The 24,726-nt window shown below is 39.6% G+C and overlaps 2 protein-coding genes across 12 annotated transcripts in view; one reads left to right on the plus strand and one right to left on the minus strand.

Moving 5' to 3' along the window:
- The window catches only part of PRKRA (protein activator of interferon induced protein kinase EIF2AK2), a 375,739-nt gene that overhangs the window by 86,345 nt on the left and 264,668 nt on the right, over window positions 1–24,726 (plus strand). The window lies entirely within an intron of this gene.
- Window positions 1–24,726, minus strand: part of OSBPL6 (oxysterol binding protein like 6) — a 178,171-nt gene that overhangs the window by 42,682 nt on the left and 110,763 nt on the right. For 10 of the 11 annotated variants that reach the window (XM_070422667.1, XM_070422668.1, XM_070422670.1 and 7 more), the window contains 7 exons: window positions 18,133–18,225; window positions 9,869–9,991; window positions 7,144–7,197; window positions 5,977–6,090; window positions 5,690–5,860; window positions 3,038–3,170; window positions 318–421 (listed from right to left, as the gene is read on the minus strand). In XM_070422667.1, coding sequence (XP_070278768.1) covers window positions 318–421; window positions 3,038–3,170; window positions 5,690–5,860; window positions 5,977–6,090; window positions 7,144–7,197; window positions 9,869–9,991; window positions 18,133–18,225 — 792 coding nt within the window. Of the gene's footprint in view, window positions 1–317; window positions 422–3,037; window positions 3,171–5,689; window positions 5,861–5,976; window positions 6,091–7,143; window positions 7,198–9,868; window positions 9,992–18,132; window positions 18,226–23,844; window positions 23,942–24,726 lie in introns of those variants that run through there. The other variant, XM_070422672.1, reaches the window with a different exon arrangement.

Genomic DNA, 24,726 nt, shown 5'->3' on the forward strand with positions numbered 1-24,726 from the left:
GAAAAGATGGTAATAATTCTGAGAGCAGAGCATCTAAGTTATACCTTCAAAGCTATCATTTTTAATGTAACACAAATATAGAAGAATGATTCAGATTTTTATTTTTTCTAGTTTGTATTGAAATGTAAGACATTTCAAATTAGACATCTAACCACAATGGCACCAAGATTCCAAAATACTAAGAATGATTCCAGAATAGAAACTAATCTACATTGTAGTTATTTCCCTTTAATGCTACCTTAAACATTCATGGAACAATCTAGTAAAAATTCTGAGCTAATACCTTAAGGTCCTTTTACCAGCAGTAATATGTTTACCTGCATGTCAGTAAAGTTGGGTGCTGACTGAGTTCTCTGAAGTATTTCCAAATTTTGCAGGAGTTTGCTAAGTTCCACAAGGTTTGACTGGCAGTGTGCAAGGTCTAACAAAAACCAGAAATAAAAGTATGTTAGCACTGGGCAGGGAGTGGTGGTGGTAATAAATCTATCCAAACAGTGGCAAATATGATTAGGCAGACCCGTGTTTATATATAATGGTGATACTGGCAAATGAAAGAGAAAAAACCCCCACACAGACCCTTCTCTGGCTTAGAACCATAAAACCACTGATTATCATTAGATGACTTCAAAGTGCACTCCTGCAAATTAGCAGCTATTAGTGTAGAGAGCCATTAAATTGTAGAGAGCCAGACAAATTGTGTATGCTCCCTTTCCTGCTCAGGTGCCCTTGTCTCACAAAAACACACTCCAGGGAACTTCAGCAGTTGTATGGTTTTACTGTTAAGAACCTGTCTACCAGGAGGGCCAATGCGGGGAAAAAGAGGGGGACATCTGTAATACTTTCCACAATAAAGATAATTTTTTAAAAAAAGGACCTATCTGTTCCTCAAATAGTTTACAAGGTGACTACTTGGAATATGGGTGGAGGCAAAGTCAAGTTCAGAAAAATAAGATGGAACACAGAGTCAGGTGAATGTATTTATCTTTAATTTAGCTCACAACAGTGTGGCAATGCATGATTTCTTTAAAATCTAGTGGAGATGTTACACTCAACAAAACGAAAGATTCTCAGAGTGTGTTGCCGGGCCCAGCAGGAGCAGCATTACCTGGGCATGAAGCCCATTCTGTTTGAATGGCTTAGAATGAAGAAATAACTTTTAATTTTATTTTTAATTTTTTTATATATTTAAAAAATGAACGTTCAAAGAACTGCACATTGAAATATCACACAAAAAATGACCTTTAGTATGTGAAATTCAATACCGTCGAGGATATTGAGTTATTAGTATTATTTACTCAATTGGTGATATTATGAACATGGCTCCCAGTTATGTGATGACTTCTGCATGTGTACTGTTTATGAAGAGGCATGTGTATAGATCTGTAAAATTATCAAGTGATCGTCCTTATTTTTGTGGCAGTTGGTTAAAATTTCACATATCTTTGTTTCTCATTAAATCTCAAAGATCTGAATTATTACAAATTTGGTATAGGCAACAAAAGATTACCGTTAAATATGGCTAAAGATTAGCTGAGTCAAATAACAAAGATAGTTGTATTTGGGAGGTTTTTGACATTTTGGCGGATTTAAAAAAAAATTTTTTTTTTGTCACAATGAAATAAAATAGAAAGGTAAATACTAAGACTCTTTATAGAGGACTGAGAATCTCTGCACAGTTCGTGGAGAGCAATTCATCTGAAGGACAGGCCACACCTTAGTCCCTCCTTTTAGCAGCATCTGCCTCAGGATGGAGCCCAGGTTGGCTGTTCAAGTGCTGCTATTGTCCCTCCAGGGAACTCTTGGCTATCAATGGCCTTACATTTCTTCAGAGAGGGAAGCACCCAATGAAGGTGGGAGGAAGCGGATAATGGAAAGGCCAGTGCCCTTCCACTGCTCCCGCCCCTTCCCCCCTTTCAGGGGAGGCAGCACCTGTGTATGCCCCATCTCCTTCCCTTTATAGAAAACAAGGGGAAGTGGCTCTGAAGGGTAGGAAACAGAAGATAAAAGGGGAAAAATGAGGGAGAAACGCAGTGCAAAGAAGGGGTGAGAGGGAAGGAGAGAAAAAAAAATGGCTAAAAGGAACCTACACTTCAACTTGCTTTTTAAAAAACAAAATTGCCGAAACCGGTTTGGCTCAGTGGATAGACCGTTTGCGGACTGAAAGGTCCCAGGTTCGATTCCGGTCAAGGGCATGTACCTTGGTTTCGGGCACATCCCCAGTAGGAGATGTGCAGGAGGCAGCTGATTGATGTTTCTCTCTCATCGATGTTTCTAACTCTCTATCTCTCTCCCTTCCTCTCTGTAAAAAATCAATAAAATATATTTAAAATAAAATAAAATAAATAAAATAAAATAAAAAACAAAATTATATCATAAGAAAGGTGCTGGTGAGGTGATCATCTAACACTGTCTATCTATGAAGTCTTCTATCCAGTTAATATTATATTCATATTTCTTAATAATTGTGGTTACCCTACAGATGGAGAAGGTTTCTGGAGACTAAGAGGTTCAGAGATGGCAGAGTGAGGGAATCACGTGTTAGTTCAGAGTATTTCATAACTGATCCACAGTGGAACACCTCTAACAGGTAACTGTAGATATAAGATACAGTATAATCTAGCTATTTATTGCAAGCAAGGCAATGCACAGGTGTGATGGAGTATGGGGCAGAGAGTCAAGGAGTGAGGGTGGAGGGTACTCCTGGGGCAGCACTTCTCCCATGGTTGCCCCAGGGGTCAGGGACTGGGAGGCTACGGAAGGCAGAAGGGAAATGGTAATGAGATGAGGTGAGAAGGCTGAAGAGGGTGGAGGTCAGGGTAAGGACGAAACCAGGTTCAGTACTTGTGAGGGTGCAGAACTGACAGGTAAGAAGCCCAAGTCATGGGAAGAAGGACCTGGGGTATAAAAATAAGAAAAGAAAAGAAAAAAGTTGAGGCATCAGGCAGGTGGAGGAAGTGAAAGGTGCAGCACCCACGATTCACCTCCTTTGTTTCTGTGGCTTGGCTTATGCTCACAGCCCACACTGGTAAGAACTAACCTTCTGCACACCTGTCCATTTCTTCCGAGTCCTGTAACCAGGCTGCCACTTTACTCTGGCCGGTGGTGCAGGTGACAGGGAGGCTGTTGCTGCATGGCAAGGGGGACTGCCACGAACAGCTGTTTGATTGCACCTAAAATAAACAACAACAAAAAATGAAGTTAAGCAGAAACAGTACATTTAAGTGATTTAAAAAAATACAAGTACTCTCAAAAGACCATTTACAAAGAAAGGAAGAAAGGGCACAATCAAAATATGGAGAAAGCCTCTTGGTTAAATGTGGTACACGCTCAGTGAAGCCAAAATTCATAAACACTAGCAACACTTTCATCAATTGCTATCTCTGTTATGCCAGTACACTGAATGGGACAACACTCAAGTAGGTTACATCTCATACTCGCAGGGACCTGCCAACTCAAATTCCCAACAATGTTAAATTACTCCATCATGTCGTATTGGATACAGTGTCCTCACTGCAGACTCAACTCATTATGGAAGGCCTTTTCCCTTACAAAAGCTCTCTGTATGCTCATGATCAGCTCAAGGTCGAGGTAGTCACCTGTGATTGCTAAATACCGTACATTATCCATCAGCAAGTAACCTTGCAAATGCTTTGAATGCATACTGAAAAGTCTAGTATATAAAAAGGTAGTCTTGCCAAGTTTATTACTTAAAGCTGATATACTTCCCATGAAAAGTATTTTATGGGAAATAAAGTTGTATGAACTATGTAGATACTAAAGTGAGTACAGTAAATGTTCAGTGGGAAAAAAAGCAGAAAGTTATTTTCCCAAAAGCTGAAACAACTTTAAAACTCCATATTTAATTTTGCTTTTTAATTTTCGATTACAAGTGGCTGTGTCCCTTCTAATTTATTCTGAAGTGAAGGATGCTCATACATAGCCAACACAGACTTATTTGTTACCCACACTGGACCACAAAGCAATTAACATTCAGAAGTCTCACGACTTGATACTCAGAATGCAAGCAGTGTTAAGAGCTCTCCTCAGACTTTATTGCATTTTGATAAATGTATTGGGAATTTTTCACTGAGTTAGATCTAAGAGAATGTCATTCATAACTAGGGCAATAGATCTCCTATGAAAACCGGAGCTAAAGAGCTTTCTTATTCCAAGGCAAACAGTGGGGAGGATTTAGTTTCAGCTCTCTGTTCTTGGATATCACCCAAGTGATTTAATAAATAACAAAAGGGATGAAAATAATGTATCTTTTATCAACACTCTGTGCCAAAGATGCAGGCAGAAGCTGGAACCATCAAAGGATTAAACATTTATATTTTAAAAATATCCAGCAGGGATACATTTCTTGTTTAATTTGGACTAACTCTGGGATTCATTCTATGCTGTGGGGAGAAGGCAGGAGGAAGGCAGGAGGCTCAGAGAAACTTGGGGGTTATGTTGAGCATCTTGTGTTGGGTCATTCAGTAAGTGCCCTGTTTCCTAACCCTCTGATCTCCTGGTTCGCTCAACACCTCCTTCCTAGGACTGATTAAATAGCCTTGCCAAGGCTACAACCCAAAAGGTTTCAGAGCCTACGAAATACTTGAGTAATTTCCATTGAGATAATAAAAACTGAACACAGAAGTGTTTTATTTACTCTGATTTGATTAGTCTTACAGTTACTCCATGATGTTTTTCAATGCTTTGCAAAGAAAACTTAGATATGTGTACTATATACATATATATATATGAGAAAATAGAGAAAGGGGGATTTTCACTGAAACATTCTCAAATCCAGCTCCTTGTGGCAGCCAGTTATTCACAGATGTCCCTGTTCTCAATATCAGGTGCCAAGTGGGAAGCTGGAACACCCCTGGGCAGGGCCATGTGGCTCTGGTTCGGAAAACTTAATTATCGAGTCAAAGGCACAAACAGCTGTCTCCCTGCCTGTGGTCTTAACCTTGATTTTTAATAGGCAACACCTCTAGTTTTTCAGCAACACAGAAAATGAACTCTTACTACAGCCCAAAGAACAACTTCAGTTTTCCGCAATCTGGGACCCAGAATAATGGAAAGGAAACTGAAAGATGAGGATTCAGATCCTGGCTCAGCTGTTTAATGGCCATGTAACACCTGGAAAAATTCTGTTTTGTCTCTGAGCTTTCGCTATATTAAAGATTAGAGATGACTATATGTCAAATGCCTAACACTGCCTGACTCAGTGGGCTACTGCTCAGATTGTTGGCAAATTCTCTAGCCCACTTGCATTAACCTCAGGGGGGAATTTACTCGTCTCTCTCTGGGTCATGTATGTATTACATCTCAAGGCAAAAAAGCAAGTTTCATTTTCAAAACTTTGTAGTCTTCCTATTACCACCCAGGAAGACATCAATTTCTAGGTGCTAATTAATCAAATGTTCGCCCCACTTCCAAATATTCTTAAAAAGCTATAGAAAATTAAGTTGTGGTCCATTCGTAAAAAGGAAAAGCAACTGTTAATTCTCTCGGTGATCCACATATCCACCTGATCCGTACTTGTTATTAACTTTGATGCCAAATGTCACTACTGTCTTCTGAGAGCTACTTTACAAAGAAAATCATCTCTTTTGGGTTGGTCAAATGAGACTCTGTTACGGGCCTACATAACTTTCCAAGCAATTTCTGGGCTGACTTTTTTATTTCTAAGACACACCTTTCCATCTACGACGGAAACATTAGCAGCTGGTGAGGATTCAGCTGTGGAGGTTGAAGGAAATATGTGAAAACTAGCATCTCTTGGTGACCTCACAATCTCATTCTGCCGGTACAGGCGATGGTGGCGTAGCTTGGAGACCCATGCATCAAACCAGTCCTGGGATTTCACCTAAAACAATGAACAAGAGGAGAAGGTTATGGTGAAACCGATACTCTGTTTACCACTGATATAGGCAAGTGATTTCCTCGGATAATGGCAGAGAAAGTGTTGAAAAGCAACTTCACCTTCAAATGATAGATGTGCTCTTCTGTGTCCAGGTCTATCCTCCGAGCTTTCTTTTTAATAGACATGACCGAGAGTCCGACATCGATGCTTCCGTGGACCTTCCCTTTTTGAATCTGAAATATTTAAAACACTAGTAAAGAGGCTGGAAGGATAGATGATGTGTTTCTCTACGGAAGTGAGCTTAATGACATCTTTAATTCTCTTTAGAAAGGGAAAAAGGTTCGGGTTCTGAGGTTAAGGTCCTTAACCTGAGGACAGTTGAAGTTGCCATGACTCCACACCAATTTCAGTAAGAATATTCAGCTCTTATTCCTGTTTCTGGCATAACATATAATGGCCCCTTTTTCATAATTCTAAATTGTATAACTTATATCCCAAAAAATATATCTCTAATGGTTCTTAAAATAACTGTGGTCCATCTTTGACCTACAGCCCAGAACATCCCCAAGTAATCTGCTAGCAGACAGCCGCTGGGATTGAACTGGGCAGCTGGGACCAGAGAGCACAGAGCAGCCCGCTCTTCCTTCTGGCTGCCTTCGTCTGACCAAGGACACACAGCGATTCAATGGAAGAGATGAGAACAAAACTGAACTCTCTTATTTCCCCACTCCACAATGATAAGGAGGGCATTTTCCAGTTTTGCATGCAAACAACTACTTTCTACAGTAAAGAAAAATAAATAGGATTAATTTTAGTAAGTTGGGATTCCCAAGATAAGAGAATGTATGATATGAAATAGAAATGAAGTTCATAAGATAGGTATTAAAAGGGCATCGACAAGAACAAAGGTTGCTTTAAATCTCAAACAGCACATAAAGCATAGTTTATTAAGATGCAGAAAAAACGCCTATTTGGGTTTTCTCTCCAAGACAGAAAAGTTAATTTTTATTAGTGTGTTACTTTTAGGTTTAAGCTTGCTTTGAACAACAGACAGCACAATAGTGAAATTAAATCTTCATGCACCAGTTTGAGATTTTATGTTAGCTTGAGCTGAAGCCTAAAACACACCTTCCATGCAGCATGGAAGTCTGGGAGCTTGTTAAATATTACAGGCACAAAAGTGAACAAAGCTGGTAACTATGGCAAAGGCTGGCACAGCTGTGGTGTGTACGCACTTCAAGCAAATTCTACATCAATCTTTGACACATGCCTTGTGTGCTACTTACATCAAGTGGTGCCTTTGAATACTTTAACATTCCATTATCCAGGACAAAAAAACGCTGCAAGAACCAAACAACCCCCAGTTATTGTACTTTAAATTATATAAGACATTCACAAGTGTGGGTTAATGTTGCTTGGCATTTAGTAAACAATGTGTTTATCATTTTAATATATGAGTTGTGTACTGTTAACCTACTTGGTTTCTTTTACACACAATGCAATGGAGCTGAAATCTTTTCACCATGGTTTTTCTTAACAGGGGTGGCTATGCTGGGTGGAGGGTGTGAATCTCAGGACCTGTAGCTAAGACTTTCTGAATGAATCATATTGGGATTTTTTTTTTTTTTTGAAAGTGAGAAATAAGAATAACCTGAGTTAGGTCACAGAGATTTTGTGAGGAGCTTGGGAATTTCTCAGTCCTGTATTTCCCTGGGTATCATGGGTAATTCCTGAAAACGCTCATGTCTGTCACAGAAGCCGGCGGACTGGGTCTATGATTAATGAGTGATCTGGAAAGTTGCCTTAGCAATATGTTTGCATCTCTAATTTGCAAAATTCCTGCAGTGTACTATTAGTAAAAGAGATAATTATTTCTTAACTACATTAAGGGTTTAAAATATGAGGGTGTGGAGGGGCGGGGGGAAGGAATCTTTTGGGCAATTTTCATCACCTTCAAGATACTCCTGATCCAATTCAAATGCATGCAGCCACTTTTGCTCCACAAACACTCAGGAACTTTCTGTTGTTGATTTCCTTTCCAAGGGCAATTGACAAAAGAACAAACAGCTCCCAGGACCCAATCCAACAATGAGTCCAGTGCCCTCTTCTAGTCTCTACAGATGCAGGGAGTCTTTCTGTTGCTGGAAAATTACTCTGCTGGGAAGTTTTTATGTGATTCAGGAACTCTTAGCTGCTGAGGTAGCAGGAAGTCAGGCTAGGGACACCCTGCATGGAACTCACAGAAGGCCACTGGGACCCCTTTGTTATAGGTTAGGGGTGGCAACTAGTAAGCACCGGAAGAAAGAATCTCTACAGCTGAAAAACACTTTACTCGAATCCCATAACGTGGGCAGTCAAATGGGCTGATACTTGAATAAATATCTGATGGCATGAGAGACCAGGAGAAAAGGTCATGCGAGGGAGAACCTCCCACTATTTATGTAACAAAACGTTCAAAGGCATGGTCCAGAAAGAGCTGCAGTTGAACCACAGCCAGTTTTGCTGAAACACGAACTGAGAGTGCTAAATAAGTTTGCAATTCAAATCAAATTGGTTTATTTGACACCCCCACCCCTTTTTTCCATTTCTATCTATTAAAGAATTTTAGCAGGGATAACCGATATGAAAGTAGCAGGGCCACTGATCTGAGGAACTGTGAAGTGGTAAGGTCAGAACAAAAGACAAAAAGCTGATCAAAATCCAAGGAAGAACAGGGTGGAGAGAAATCCTGGCATTGGGAGAATATTAGGGGTTCAGGGGAGGCTGTCAAGTGAGAAGGAATAGTTGTGGGAGCCTCTTTGGCCTGCTTTTACTTCACCCTCAGAGATAGAGGATTGAGGAACATTCCCATTGGTTAATTTTTTAAGTCTTCCTTTTTTAAAAAATATGCTTTTATTGATTTCAGAGAGAGGAGGGGAGAGGGAGGGAGGCAGAGAAACATCAATGATGAGAAAGAATCTTTGATCAGCTGCCTCCTGCTGGGGATTGAGCCCAGAATCCAGATATGTGCCCTGACTGGGAATTGAACCATAACCTCCTGGTCGATGCTCAACCACTGAGCCACACCAGCCAGGCCAACTCTTTCCCTTAAAGTGCAAAAAGTATATTTCTTCAAGGATTTTATAATCCATAACCTCCCTGCTTGGGGCCGATGGGCAAGCTACCACCAGCCAATAAATCTGTCTGCCCTGAGGTGAAATCCATCGGCAGATGTGGCAAGTAGATGAGCCTGTTCTTCCAGCGATTTCAGAGATGCTGGTGGTCTACCAAAGGGCTGACACTGAGAACGGAGGACAAGTTCCCCCTCAGCATCACACAAGTCTTGCTACTCAGGTCACTGCAACAATGAAGTGCGAAATATTTTCTCTGTAATTAAAACTGGAGGATGGTAAAAGCATGTGGGGTCGGGAAGAGAAGAATAAACCATATAGTGTAAAGAGTAATAACCAAACGTCCAAGGTCAGTGAATTTCCACCTTTAATTTGCACTGGTAACAATAATTCTAGGTAGTTACCCCAATGAAGTAAATAGAAATTAATTGGATGGTCATCACAACATCATGACAGTAAAAAATCAGACATAAATAGCATATACATATCCAGCAAAAGGGAACTGGTTCCATAATCGTGGAAAATTGGTTCAATAAGTTTATCCAGTGGGATATATGCATGCATTTTTTAAAGCCTTCCATTTAGAAGAATATTTAATAATGACATATTAATTTAAGTGAAAAAAGACCCCGAGTAGATATTAATATGTACAAACTGGATTTAAAATATAAAAATAAGTTATCTTAAAATATTTTTAAAATAATTTTCCCCCTGCAGACAGATATCACAGATCTCAGACTTAAACAGGTACAACAGGTTGCATGCAGCCCAAATGGCTGAAACAAGGCCTAGAGAATTAGTTGGCACATACAGCCATACTCTTGGCTTCCCACCTAATAACACCAAATCAGATCCTCTATTTACAAAGAGGAGCTGAAGATGAATATGATGAAAACGTTACCTTGTGCCAACCTTTTAAAGGCCATTTTCTTTTCTTCAGCATAAAGCCTTCATGTTTGTCTGGTCTCTGGACATTGGTTTGGCCTATTTTCAGCCCTTCTATAATTTCCCAGCTGTCAGCTTCCTGAGAGAAAAGGAGAAAGGCAAATCACAGGTTTCTTGGTGTTTCATGACACACTTACAACAGAGTCTTAAATAGAAGTTGCTTTTGAAGCAGCGTCGGACCCACTGGAAGTATGAGCAACATTCTGGAGCAAATTCCAAATCAGATCCAGCTAAGCATTTAGAGCTGAAGTTAAAATGAGCTTCCAGATAGACTTTCAAGTCTGGGTCCATCAGACACAAGACAGAGTTGGAGGTTGGGGTAGCATGAAATTTCAATGGCCTATACGGAAGGTTTTTTTTGTTTTGTTTTTTGTTAATCCTCACCTGATGATATTTTCCCATTGATTTTTGGAGAGAGTGGAAGGGGGGGGGGGTGGGGGGAGGAAGAGAGAGAGAGAGAGAGAGAGAGAGAAACATCGATTGGTTGCCTTTGCACATGCCCAGACCAGGGCCGAGGATTGAGCCTGCAACCAAGGTACATGCCCTTGACCAGAATTGACCCCGGGACCCTTTAGTCTGCAGGCCCACGCTCTTTCCACTGAGCCAAATCGGCTAGGGCAGTGGTTGGCAAACTCATTAGTCAGCAGAGCCAAATATCAACAGTACAACGACTGAAATTTCTTTTGAGAGCCAAATTTTTTAAACTTAAACTATATAGGTAGGTACATTGTTATTGACTTAATTAGGGTACTCCTAAGGCTTAGGAAGAGCCACACTCAAGGGGCCAAAGAGCCACATGTGGCTCTCGAGCCGCAGTTTGCCAACCACGGGGCTAGGGCATGTACTCAGAAGGTTTAAAATGCATTTTTCCAGACAGTGCATCTGTGAGCACAGAGGCACTTTAACCTTTTGAAATAAGACTGTTTTGATGGCAAATGTTCAATTAGTGCGTGGACCTAGCTCTTTGTGCAGAAATGGAAAGGCTGCACGGGTCTAAGTGGCTCATGACCTTAAGCTGAAGAGCAGCGCTGTGGGGACCTGTTTCTCCTCAGTGAAGCCGTGTGCGTTTCAGAGTGCACATACAACCTCCTGCTCGCCAAACACACCAAGAGGTCCATGCTTTTCGAAGGCACGCGTCCTGAGACACACACACCCTTGAACGTTCTTGGAAAAAGCACCACACCGGGAGCCCAGGTATCTGGGATGCTCAAGTCCACACAAGCGTCCTCCTCTGGTAAAAAGGAATTAAATCACAGTTTCCTCTGCCATAAGACATATTTTGTTCATCTATGGTTTTTATAATTTTTTAATGAGTTGTCAACACTTAAAAATCAGGAGATTTCAGATTTCAAAAGTCCAAATTTCTGGTGTCTTGTGAAAGCCTGTAAGATCTGGCAACAGTGCGCATGCCCTGAGAGAAGGATGCCCATTCTTAGGCTGTCCCAGTTCCCCCCAAACCCCCTTGGGGGCCTGCTTCCATGGCCGCTGACTGGCCCTTAGCAACATCCTGGGTTTTAAAATCTCTGGACCAGGTGATTTCTTAAAAATAATTTTTTAAAAATTGATTTCAGAGAGGAAAGGAGAGGGAGAGATATAGAAACATCAATGATGAGAGAGAATCACTGAACAGCTGCCTCCTGCACCTTCCCTACTGGGGATCAAGCCCGGGCTTATGACCTGACCGGGAATCGAACCATGACCTCCTGGTTCATAGGTTGACACTTAACCAATGAACCACACCGGACGGGTCAGACCAGGTGATTTCTGAGGGCCCAGCACTAAAGTACCTGCTGGCCTGGCAAACGCTCATATTCAAGATCTCATGCATGTGGCATGATTTTTTTTTTCAGCAAACATTCTGCAATTTTACTTATATTTTGTAAATAAAAAATAGTTCTTGTTTATTTGATAATCTTGATAAAATTATAGTATCAAAGTAATCATGTGTAGCACATTTCCAAAAAGACATTTTTCCTTTTTTTTTACATTCAATATTATTTTGTATTAGTTTCAGGTGTACAGCATAGTGGTTAGACAATCATATACTTTACAAAATGTTCCCCCAATATTTCCCATACCCACCTGGCACCATTACAGTTATTACAACTTATTGACTATATTCTCTCTGCTGTACTTTACATCCAAGTGACTATTTTGTAACTGCCAATTTGTACCTCTTAATCTTTTTACCTTTTTCACTCAGCCTCCCAACCCCCAGCCCCTCTGGAAACCATCAGTCTGTTCTCTTTATCCATGAGTCTGTTTCAATTTTGTTTGGTCATTTATTTTGTTCTTTAGATTCCACATATAAGTGAAATCATATGATATATGTCTTTTCTGTCTGACTTATTTATTTAGTATAATATCTTCTAGGTTCATCCATGAGGTCACAAATGGTAAGATTTTATCCCTTTTTATGGCTAAGTATATATGTACCACCACTGTTACCCACCTGTCTATTGACTTGGGTTGCTTCCATATCTTGGCTATTGTCAATAACACTGCAATGAACATAGGGGTGTGTATATTCTTTTGAATTAGTGTTTTGGGTTTCTTCAGATAAGTGGAATCACTGTGTCATAAGGTAGTTCCATTTTTAATTTTTTGAGAGCCCTCCATACTGTTTTCCATAGTGGCTGCACCAGTCTGCAATTCCACAAACAGTGCATGAGGGTTCCCCTTTCTCCACATCCTCACAATGAGATATTATCTCACACCTGTCAGAATGGCTATCATCAATAAATTCAAATGTGGTATAATTTAGGGGCAGGAACTACAAGGTCACATCCCATGCACAACTGCTACAGTCCTGCCCACAGTGCAGGGAAGCAAAAACCCCCAGCGTCATAAAGCTGGATGCAGCTCTAGGTATCAGGGCAACCCCTCTCAGAGCGCCCCATCCCAGAACGACTCAGGACGGTGCCTTCTGAAAAGATACATTCCATCAGGAGTCTTCCGCAGATCCCAGAACAAAGGCTTCAACAGGAATAGCCAATGGCCCCAATCCAGGGCACATAAACTTACTGGCACAAATGTCTGGGTGGTGGCTGCCCAGACCCGCTAAAGGACTGTGAGGCGCTGACAAGGCCCAGAGGCTATGGTGCCACAATCAGTTACTAATATCGGCCATGGGGACAGGAAGGGAAAGGGCTGCCTGCTTACTATCCATGTCTCTTTTTCCTTTGTTCTCCTTTCATCCCAGAAACTGCTTGCTCTATGGTCACATCAAATCTAAGTTCAAATCCAAATATATGTGAATGGGGTGGACTTTTCACAGAAAGTGATGTTTCCAGGACATGTCACTGAACATTGCTTTATTCGAACATCATGAAGGCTAGGAGATACTCCTGACTTCTGAAAAGCCCTCTAAAACCAGCATCATGCTTCTATCCTCTTTAAGCCCAACCCTACAACACACACATTCCCACAAAACCCCAGGAAAACTAATGTCAGTTTTCATCTTCTTTGTCATCTGAGGGGTGTTTAGTGAATGAACTACAGACCTTACAGAAGCACACCCACCAGTTTTTATTTGGCAACATTAAGGACCCTTTAAAGGATCTGTAAAATTATGCATCACTAAAATGTGTTTGTTTTTTAAGAAAAAAGACCTGTAAGAAACCCCCAAAAGTGATTTTCTACTTGAAGATTATACTGTCAGAAACTGGGATAGATCTGGTCAAAGTTGTTAATTAGACAAAGTAATTTTAAAAAGGTTGCAAATGAGAATTTTAGGCTGTATACGATGTTTCTTGTCATCCAGAAAACAAAGGGGGGTCCTTTGCATTCTCATTTTTTAATAGTGAACTGCAATTCAACAGGAGAATAGAGTTTATGAGTAATCAATAATAATAAAAGCATAATATGCTAATTAGACTGGATGTCCTTCTGGACAACTTTCCGGATGAAGCCAGGGCTTCGAGGGCCGAGCCCCTTGCACGAATTTCATGCATCGGGCCTCTAGTGTTAGAATAACAGAAGAAGAAAGTAGGTTTTTATACAAAGTACAGTATCTTTGGATTTCTATTCTTACTAAGAAAGTAGATAAAAATGATGGATTTTGATTTCATAAAAATGATGGATTTCTACTGATTTCTTTTTTAAAGTTTGGTATACTCACAAAACGAATATATCCATTAGCACTCTTTCTGTTCTTAGAGAGATATCAACTGTGCTTAATGACATTTCTATTTCTGGTAGCGCCATCCATGGATAGAATCTCTAAAAGAATAGCACTGCTATTATTGGCTAGATCTTACCTTATTTTAAGGCTAGTGTTCATCTTTGATTTATTCCCTTAGTGTGTGTGGGCGTGTATGATGAACACTCCAAATTACTCGTGAAAATGGAAACATTTAATAAGTATAGATGTTTTCAATTTTTTTCCTAATGAAACCCAGAATGAAATAACAGCTTGTCCCTATGGGGCTATGGCTATTGATTTCTAACACACTCATTTTTTTCTTCTTTGGGAGTTTAACTGAAGAGGAAACAAAAAGGGGTAAGAAAGAACAGATGAAAAGTTAAAATGCATTTCTTCATTATAAATGAGGCAGCTCTGAACAAATAATTTCATTCACTCTGCTGCAGAATAACTAAACCCAGCAAAAGTAATTGAGAAGAATCCTAGTGTAGTTCCTACAGTTAAATAAACTGTCAATCTGACAGAGAGGCAAAGATAAAGCCAGAGCGAACAACATTCTCCCTATTTAATTAGAAATGCTGATGATAATGATATAAACAAGGTGTGTAATAAATGAAACATCCCAGCTCAGTATTTAGCACCACCCATCTCTGCTTAGTAGACTAGGTCCATCTTAAGAAAGTTAAAATTACTCTTTAAAAATTGAAGACTTTTTTTTCATAATTTCAATTGATATTAAAAGTCTTCAATTTTCATAGGTTTACTTATAATAGGAACAGAGCCCAAAGCCCTAATGTGATCATGTCAGTACTTGACTCTAGTCAGATACATAAACATTTTTGCTATTATAGAGGTTTTAGTAATATTTTTGATCTAATAATAATAACTAAACACAGGAAGTAACCTAATAACAGCCCTAGTCTGTTCATTTGGGGGGAAAAAACACCCAAAAAACAATCAGAGACATTTCCTTTCTTAAGGGCATACTCTTTGTGCATGCATGTGTGGGTGGGTGGGTGAGAGAATGCTTTAGGAGGCGAAAGTACCAAAGAATTTGAACACATCCTGCGACAGGACAATGTGTACTTCAAACAATGTTCTTCCACCACCACCAGAGCCCAGGAAGCCCATCTTCTCTCAAAGGGGCTTAGAGATGCTATCTGGACCCTCTGATTTCATGGGGCCCCCAAAGATATGGTATCTATTAACACAAAAACATAAGTATTAATCCGACAGCAAGAGCCAAGCGGACAATAGCATGGAGGAGTAATGGGAAGTGGATGCTGCTGGTGCCCAGCCCAGGCCGTGAATCAGGCCAGTGGGCCCAGGCTCCAGCTGCTGTGAGCGCTGGGAACTGCTAAGGCTAAGGGGGAAGAGCTGTTTTCACCAAACTGGGGCCTGGGAAATTATGCTGCAGCATCTCTCCCCACTTGGCTCTCAAGGACTGAAGGAACCAAGGTACAAAGGGCTGAGGGAACAAAAAGTCCTCCTTGTCTCAGGGTGAAACCAACTCTGTGCTCCAATTCATGGCCTGGAGCTCTGGACTCCAGCTCAAAGCCCTTCTTGCTTAGCTCCACACCTGCCCTGACCCCTCCCTCGCCCCTCTCCCCAGAGGGCTCTCCCCAGCAAATTACAAGCACCCAGTGTCAGGATGTCCCTCTAGGGAACCTGACTTAAGAAAGAATGTGAAATAAAGACATGAATGTGATAGTGATGGGACTGGCTACACCAAGTGGTCTGGGGCTGAGGGTGGGTTGGGTAGAAAGGTGATCAGCATTTGAAAAAAGCATTCTGTTTTCAGAGTTTCTTTAGCCAGGTCAAGGAAGGGGAGGGGAGCAGGGAGCACCCCAGGCAGGCTGGGTACAAGAGGTAGACCCCCCAGCTGGGGAGGAAAGAGCATGGCTACTGTGGGGGAACTGTGTGCAGGTGGAGGTAGCTGGACTATAAAGTGAGATGCCAAAGAGGCTACAGATGCAGCTGGCGGGAGGGGCAGGGCCGGAGGACGCCTTATGTGCCTGCTGCTCCCTAGGTGTTTTAACACCAGCACCTCTCCTTCCTGTTTCTGTATATGTCTCCAAGTCTTCCTTTCTCTGAGTATCTCTCACTACCATGTCTCTGTTCCCCTCTGCTCTGCCACATACTTCCCAGCTATCTGACGCTGGACAACTACTCTCTGTCTCCATAAATGAGAATGTTACCAGTACTCTTTGTGGAGTTGAGGGCTGACCAAGGGAGGAAATATATGTACTATTCCAGGGCCTGGGTCAAGGTGGGTGCTTAATAAATGTTAGCTGCCCTTCCTGTTGCCTCTGCATTTACTTATTTATCTGTTCTCTCTCCTTTAGCTGCCTATAAGAAAACACTGATGTTTCAAAGAGATTACTACTTGTATTTACCAAGTAAACATTCTCTATTTGCTATTCCAATAGAAATCATATCATTTTAAATTTTTTGTGGTTTAATAACTCCCCCTTTCCTTAGTTTAGCAATCTACTTCTGTCTGATCGAGTAAACGTCTCACTTGTAATAGCTTCAAAATATAAAGAGATACAGTGTACACAGTCCACAACACTAGGGTAGTAGAGTGTTCTTTCTTCCAGGATTCTATTTAATAAAGGACAAGGGAAGTGGATGGATCAGTTATATATATTTGGAAGTTGAAATGCTTTGGAAGTCAAGCGCTATTTTTATATTTGATTTCAAAATCCTCAGGCATCCTGTTTTCTGGGTTTCTTGACAGGGGAGCCAGCCCACTGAAAATCTCAGGGAGCCGGGTAGGCTGCGGATGAGTAGGATGACTTCTCCTCGACTTTATGATTTTTGCATTTTAGACAAAAATGAATTCAGATATTTAGCTAGTCATAGGAAGAGAAGGCTGAAGGGGTGGGAACACTGGCTTCCATGAGACGGAAAAGGTCTTAATAATCCGCAGGTTCTCCTCAGCTCACTGCTAGGAAGGCCAGATGTAAGAAGGAGCCGGGGACTCGGAGTGTACAACAGCCCTGCTGGGTGGCTACTAGTTTACCACTAGTAGCCTTAATGAAGGCTAAGTCTGAATCCCTGCTCTGCCCTTAGCACCTTTTTTTTTTGGTCTTTGAGCAACTGACAAATTCCCAGTTTCCATATTTAAAAAATGTAACAAACATCTACACTGCATAAGGCTGTTCATAGGGTTCTATTAAGTGGGATAATATATTTCAGCATTTAGTACATTTCCTGGTATGCAGTACATGGGCAATATGGTAGATTATTACTGGACCCAGTTATTTTTTTCTATTAGTTTGGTACAGAAATCTTTTCTCATCTCTCCAATGGGGAATAATGTAGAGGGCCCCCTGGGAATGCACATGGATGACCTTTAAATTAATGTCAGCTGAGTCCGAGGTGACTGGCAGGGCCGTCTCCCGGAAAAACAGTCTCCCAAAATGTCGGAGACTGTTATCAGTACTGATATCTTATCTTTATCCATGTGCTGGGAATAAGGAATGAATTGACCCACCCAGGTCTTGATATGCTAAATCCTGTCCTTGTGCCAGGAATGAGGAATGAATAGGACCTGGGTACACCCAAAATTCCTTTGACCTTAAACCTCCCCTTTGGAAGTAAATAAATGCGCTGTGTTGTCTGTGGTGGGGTGTGACTGTCTCTCCATCAGAGTGGCAGCCCCCCACCTGGCCCCAGCTTTTCTCTATTTCTGTGTCTGGTCTCGTTTTTTCTTTATTTTCTTAATCCCCAGCTCCTCCGCTCAAGAACCTGTCGTTTTCCCGTGCGGGTCGTGGGAAACAGAAACAGCTCACCACAGAATAACAATAGTTTCTCTTGTCCTTTTCCCAAAACATAGAGAATGCTGGACTTCTATATGTAATCCTGAAAATCCCAGCAAAATATACTTTCATGTCTTCCCTCCTCATGCCGGCAAAGAAAACCTACACACCGCATGCAGAAAGAAGTGCAAGAGCAGCCCTGCAGGGGGCGCCTCAGCTACCCCGGGGGAGTCAGGTGTGAGTTATTTACAGTGCAGCTGGCCCAGGGCAGGCAGCAGGCCATCTGAGCGAGCACCACAGTCCATCACTGACCTTGGAGATGGGGACTGGCTCCGGTTCCAGTAATTGCCGACTTATGGAGGGCTCGGTGCCAGAGGAAGCAGTCCTCTCCAGTACGTGGGAACTCTGAATAAAGGGAAATACAACCCAGGGTTAGATAAGCCATTTCTCGTGTGGATGGGCATAGGGTGAGATCACAGATGAGCTATGTTAGAAACTGCGGGGTTCTGAGGAGAACCAAGGGAGTAGCAACAGTCAGAAAAATCTCAGCCAGGATTCTGTTGTCCCTTTTTAAAAAAATATATTTTATTGATTTTTTACAGAGAGGAAGGGAAAAGGATAGAGAGGTAGAAACATCAATGAGAGAGAAACATTGATCAGCTGCCTCCTGCACACCCCCTACTGGGGATGTGCCTGCAACCAAGGAACAAGCCCTTGAACGGAATCGAACCTGGGACCCTTCAGTCCGCAGGCCGACGCTCTATCCACTGTGCCAAATCAGTTAGGGCCTGTTGTCCCTTCTTATTTGCTGAACTGGTTGGTCCTGCAATGTTGGACTCAATCTTAAAGAAGGAGTCAAGGGGCCACACAATTTTTTTAAAACATCGGTACATCTACTACATACACAATTAGCCTTATATAAGAATATCTGCTTACCGCTCCAATGGCACTATACAAAGAGAAAATTTTAAGTCAAAAAGCCCAGAACTTTAATACCATTTAGTCTTTAGAGTTTCTTATAATCCCTATGAGATAATTATATTATAATTATTATATTATAGTATCTATATAAATAAAAGCTTAAGTGACCATCGCAACCGAACAGATGACAGAACAGGCTGCATGGGGCGACCAGGCCCGCAGTGGGGTTGGTGAGGGGTGACCAAATGACCGAGCAGCAGGCTGCGTGGGGCGACCAAGCCCGCAGGAGGAGACAGTTAGAGGTGATCAGGCAGGCAGGCAAGTGAGCAGTTAGGAGCCAGTGCTCCTGGATTATCAGAGGGATCCTGGAATGGAGAGGGTGCAGTCTGGGTTGAGTGGACCTCCCCTCCCCTGTGCATGAATTTTGTGCATCGGGCCTCTAGTCTTACAATAATCCTTAGGTGCACAGAAAAGAAAACTCATTAAATACAATAGACAATAGATGTCCTTTACAAAGACTATGAAGAGTCTTCATTGATCTGAATGTTCATTGATCAGTTGGATAACATTCCAACAGAAAAATAGGCAAAGCATATGAACAGGGAACTCACACAGAACATTTGAAAAGATGTTCATCTCAGCCTCAGAAGTATTCAAAGAAATGAAAACCAAAATAATAATGATTTTTTTAAACCATTAGATTAGAGAATGGATTAGGGCTGGAGGAAAGGGAGTATAAATTGGGTATGATCTATCTAAAGAGGAATTTTGCAATTTTATTAAAAACTTTTTTGGAGAAAAAAGTAGATGCCTCCTTTACCCAGCAATCCCACAGCTAAATTTTCACCCTCAGGAAATAATCAGATACTTATGCAAATATGTAAGAACAGATAAGTTTACTAAAGCATTATTTGTTGTAGTAGAAAATTTCATATATATATGAGAATAATACAAACATAAGGAAATAGCACGGAGTGATTAAAGATGACAATATGGATCCATGTCCACTGATATGTAAAAATACACTAAATGTTCTGTCAACTGAAAAATAAGGCTATAAAAAGTACATAGAATATAATGATGTTATAATATAACCAAAATATATTTCAGAATGTTTGAATTGAACTATAGCTATCCAAAGATGGAAGGATTATAGATAATTTTTAATTGCTTCTTAATCTTTTTCTAATTTTTTAATGCAGTAAGTGGATATTACTTGTACATATAAAAAAACATGAAGAACTTTCTATGGGAGAACAATTTTGAAAGACATCAAAGAACTCAGTGTAGTTAATTTTCAGATATAGGCTGAAAATGAAGTATAATGTTTTTACTCTAGTTATTTCATTTTTTCAATAGACAGGTTGGTATTTTATTTACTTAGTGAGCCCTCTATCTTTGATACATCACTGGAAAACTATTAGATTAACATTTGCTCTTTCATAAAGAAAATTACACTTTGATCTGAGCCAATTATTCTAATTTCTTTGTAAGTTTAAAGCTTTTGGTTATTTCTATTACCTTGAACACGAGGAGTCTGATTACAAATTTTAAAAGTCCTACCTGAATGCATTTTGAGCCATTTATTAGAAAGAAAACAACTGAAGGAAAAGATTTATGAATTGTTCTCATTCTTCCAATTTGTGAGAAAACACAAGAGATAAGAACAGATATTTTGGCACCAAATACAATGGGGCAGGGGTTAGCAAGAATTCCTAATCTGACAGCTACAGTGTCGAAGGACAATTTAAGCATTAACCGGGACTCTGCTTTTTCCATTCCCAGACCTACTTGAATTAGCAGAGAAAAATGATAAATGTGGCTGAGTACCCATACCTGTGCCAGCGCCTTTTGATGGAGAGTCAAAAGCCAAGATATACGATGGAGTGAAAGACTGGAGGTGTGTGTTCAGATCTTCAACAGAAAAAATGGGAACAAACCACCTGGGAATGGCATTATTTGTTTGTTCATATTGAAATTTTGGATAGGAACCTAGGCTAACATGTGATGGTCAATTGCTATTTTTAAATAAATTTAGGAATATTTTAAAATTCTATCCATTTTAATTTCTAACACAATAAATATAGATAGATATAACCTATATAAGGAAAAGCTCTTTGAAGCCTTCAATAATTTTTAAGAGTGTAACCAAAAATTTGAGAATCACTGTTCTAGAAGAACTACTTTTAAAAACGTGTTTATTATTAAAATGGAGAATTCTGACTTGCATGTAAGTTATTCTTTTTCTCATAATGCTTCTTTTGAGGAAAAGCACTGTTTAAAAACTAACGCATTTTAAAATTTCTTTAACACTAGGTAAGCTAAATTATATAAATCTATTCATTAATAACCCCAAACTATCCTGAGACATTACACAAACTAGTAGAGGGAAAGAAACCTTGTGTCACATACTCTTCAAATACATCTGAGCAAAACTTCTCTAAATGTATATTCTATGAAACTAAAAAAACATGAACTTATTTTTCAAATGTATTAAGTTGATTTTTCTAAAAAAGAACCACAAGCAGTAAAGACATATAGGTGTCACTCTACTACAGAGATATAAATAACTTCATAATTTGAGATAAATTCCTCCAGGGAGGAAAAACAGTTTTCAATATTGCATTTTTAAAAATCAAGAAATAGAATCTTTTAGAAACTACACAGTTCTTCCCTCACTATTTAATAGAATCAACCAAAAAGTTCAGTGAAGTAAATATAATAAAGTAGAAAACCAGAGAATGCCAGTGATATGTGTCATTCATACATTCATTCACTTGTGTGTTGGTTGAATTAATCAATAAATCACTGTTAGACATCTGTACTGTGTCAAGTGCAGATTACAGCATGTCAGAGAACAAAAGGAACAAGAGAATTCCTCCTATGATGCTTATATTCTAGAGAGAGGCCTTATTATACAAACGACCAAATAAGGTTGAACAAAAAATTGTTGTAAACACAAGCATTAATCTTGTTCCATGTGGCTACGGCTTTAACTTACTTTATTTTTTCCAGTGAAATATTTTTGGTCTGAGTTTCTCTTTAAGGACCCTACCCTATCCTTATACTTGTAGGTTGCTGGGCAATAAAATACACATACATTGTCTCCTCACCCTCCCCACCTCCAACCCCCAACCCCCAACAAATAAACATGGTAAGAAAAGCAGAACTTGGAAAGAAACTCGACCTTAGCAACTAGGTAAGCAGAAAATAAAGGATTAATTCAGGAATTTAGCCCGGGGAAGCAAACTAAATCCCCTAATTTCTGATCCAAGCCACAGACATAGGAATCAATTTAGGATATTTAGAGTATGATCAAAAGAGTTTTGCTTCTATAGTAGTTGCCCAGGGATACTTAAAATGTTGCTAGGATTTTGTGGATAAGAAGGGTTAGAGATCAAACAAACCAAGACAGAATCTATAAATTACCCCAATACCTGTCACAAAGAACATATTAGTTTCTTCTCCACCTGATTCTACAAAATAGTTTCTATTATGGGAGCAAAGAGGCTCATTCATTTCAAACATAGTACAATACAGTACACATTCAAGCTGAGTGAAAAATACCCTAAATTTTGTTTATTTGCCAAGATACAGAAAATAATAAAAACAGTTACTAATAAATAGAAGTAAATGAGTATTTTTATTACCACAAATAAGTACATATTTTACTGATAAATTAAAGCATAATTTATAAAACTACCCATTATAAATGTAACTAGCTTCAAAAAATAAGCTATTTCATTTAACCTCCAGAATGATATCAAAGAAGCCAAATGCTCTTATACAAACTTGAGCAGTCTTATACAAGGTAGGCAAATGTAGGTTTACAGCTGTGAGTACACAAAACAGTGTTTATTCTTGTTTATTATTTATTGTATTATTTTCCATACAAACAACTGTAAATTTACTTTTGGTCCACCCTCTATTTGTATATCGCTAGAACCGAACTATCGTTGCCTATCCAATAACAGAAAATTAATCTACTACTTTAATGACTGCCTTCAAACTCATGGTTTTTAAATCCAAAAGCAAATGCCCGAAATTACAGAACCACACAGAAAACCATTCACTACTTTAATGAAATATCTAAGCACTTAAATGCTAAATTTTTAATATCAACAGATATTAAGAAGACAGTTGTCAAACTTACCATACCCAATCTTGGACTCTAGTAATTTAGGGTGCTCCTTGGAGGTAGGGACTAGCTCACCTTCATCTTGGTATCCCATCCCTTTTACCCCCCAGCCCATCCCATCCTAGCACAAGACACTGAACAGTGCAGCCAGTCAAAATGTTCTGGAATTTTCAGTGCTCTCTGATTAATTTTAGAGCACAGTCCTTCAGTAATCATTAACACATGATTAGGCATTAAACTTCTTTAGCTTCATCTCTGAATTATAAAAACCACAACGCCAACAGGATAAAACTTTCGAAAACATTTAAAGGAGTCAACTTTTTTTGCATTAAAGTAAAAAGAATAAAATGAAAATAAAGGACTCAAATTTTCAAACAGAAACATCAAGTGGATTAATCCTGGAGCTCTTGGTTACTAGTTTTAAAGCTATGACTGGTCAGTGGCAAACACGTCAAATTTAATTTGGCAACATCTTCAGTAACACAAATTAATTCTTTTCATAAGGTTACCTTTAAGATAATAATTTGTGCTATAATTTTTTGTACTTTTTCTCCACCAGCTGCTATTTTCAGATTCTTTCCCAATGACTTGGAAACAGATGCCACATACCTTCAAGGTGTTATATGTATTATGTAAGCAGGTTAAATAAATGGTTACATAAAAGGGTTAATTCATCTTTTAAAATCAAGTTTTTCCTCAAATACTAAAATTACAACTTAATTTCCAGGTCAACCTTTTGCTTTTTTTTTTTAATGACTTATTTTTAGAGTAGTTTTAATATCACAGCAAAATTAATGGGAAGGTACAGCGATTGCATATACCTTCTGCCCCCACACATGCAAAGCCTCCCCCGTACCAGTATCCCTCACCAGAGTGGTACATTTGTGACAAGTGATGAATGTAGGTTCATTCCAGTTTGGTTTTTTAAGGAACCTGGAACACACAGAGAAGGTGGAAGTACTTACCCGCCCTTTGTGCCCCCTGCTCAGATAGACTTGATGCATATTTAGCATAGAACCAGGAGTCTAGAACACATAATTTCACTGCAGCTCATCAATTTGGTAAAAGTTTGTTCCCAGTTAGTATTCACTAACCTGAATATCTCCTGGGCAGCAAGTGGAAAGCTGCCAACATGACTACAGTCTGGTTTACTCTGTATCAAAGATGTGGGTAAACATACAGACAATGAGACGCTTAATAATAGCTGAATGGCTTGCAACTCCCGCAGACAGGAACATGAGTCTCAAATTGGGAGTCCACATGATCTGCCAAACAAGTCTCTTGGTTTGTTGAGCTTGTCATTTCATTTCATTTTACTTTAATTCAAAGACATAAAGGAACTGCTGGAAATATTTTAGGCTGTGGTTACAAATTTCTGTTTAGACTCACTTTTCATACAAATTTAGGATAGTAATAGGGGGAATTGGACCATTGCTCTCTGAAAGTTAACTCCATTAAAATGGTCCATCTGATTATTATACCTTATCTATTTCTATATTTATGAATTATATAAAATGTTTTTTAAAATATCCAAAATAATTTAGAAACTTCTAAAGTACTTTTTAAAATGAAAGTATAGTTGACATGCAATATTATATTGATTGCAGGTGTGCAGAATAGTTAATTACACTTATATACCTAACGTTGTGATCACCACAATATGTCTAGTAACCATCTGGAACTGTGAAGTTATTGTATTATTGACTATATTGCTTATGTTGTATATTACATCCCCCCGACTTACTTATTTTATAACTAGAGGCCCGGTGCATGAAAATTTGTACACTCGGAGGGGTCTCACAGCCCGGCCTGCGCCCTCTTGCAGTCCAGGAGCCCTCAAGGGATGT

This window comes from Myotis yumanensis, unplaced genomic scaffold (assembly GCF_028538775.1).
Source record: "Myotis yumanensis isolate MYYU_CA2020_CCGP unplaced genomic scaffold, mMyoYum1.0.hap1 SCAF_8, whole genome shotgun sequence".
NCBI classification, from domain to species: domain Eukaryota; kingdom Metazoa; phylum Chordata; class Mammalia; order Chiroptera; family Vespertilionidae; genus Myotis; species Myotis yumanensis.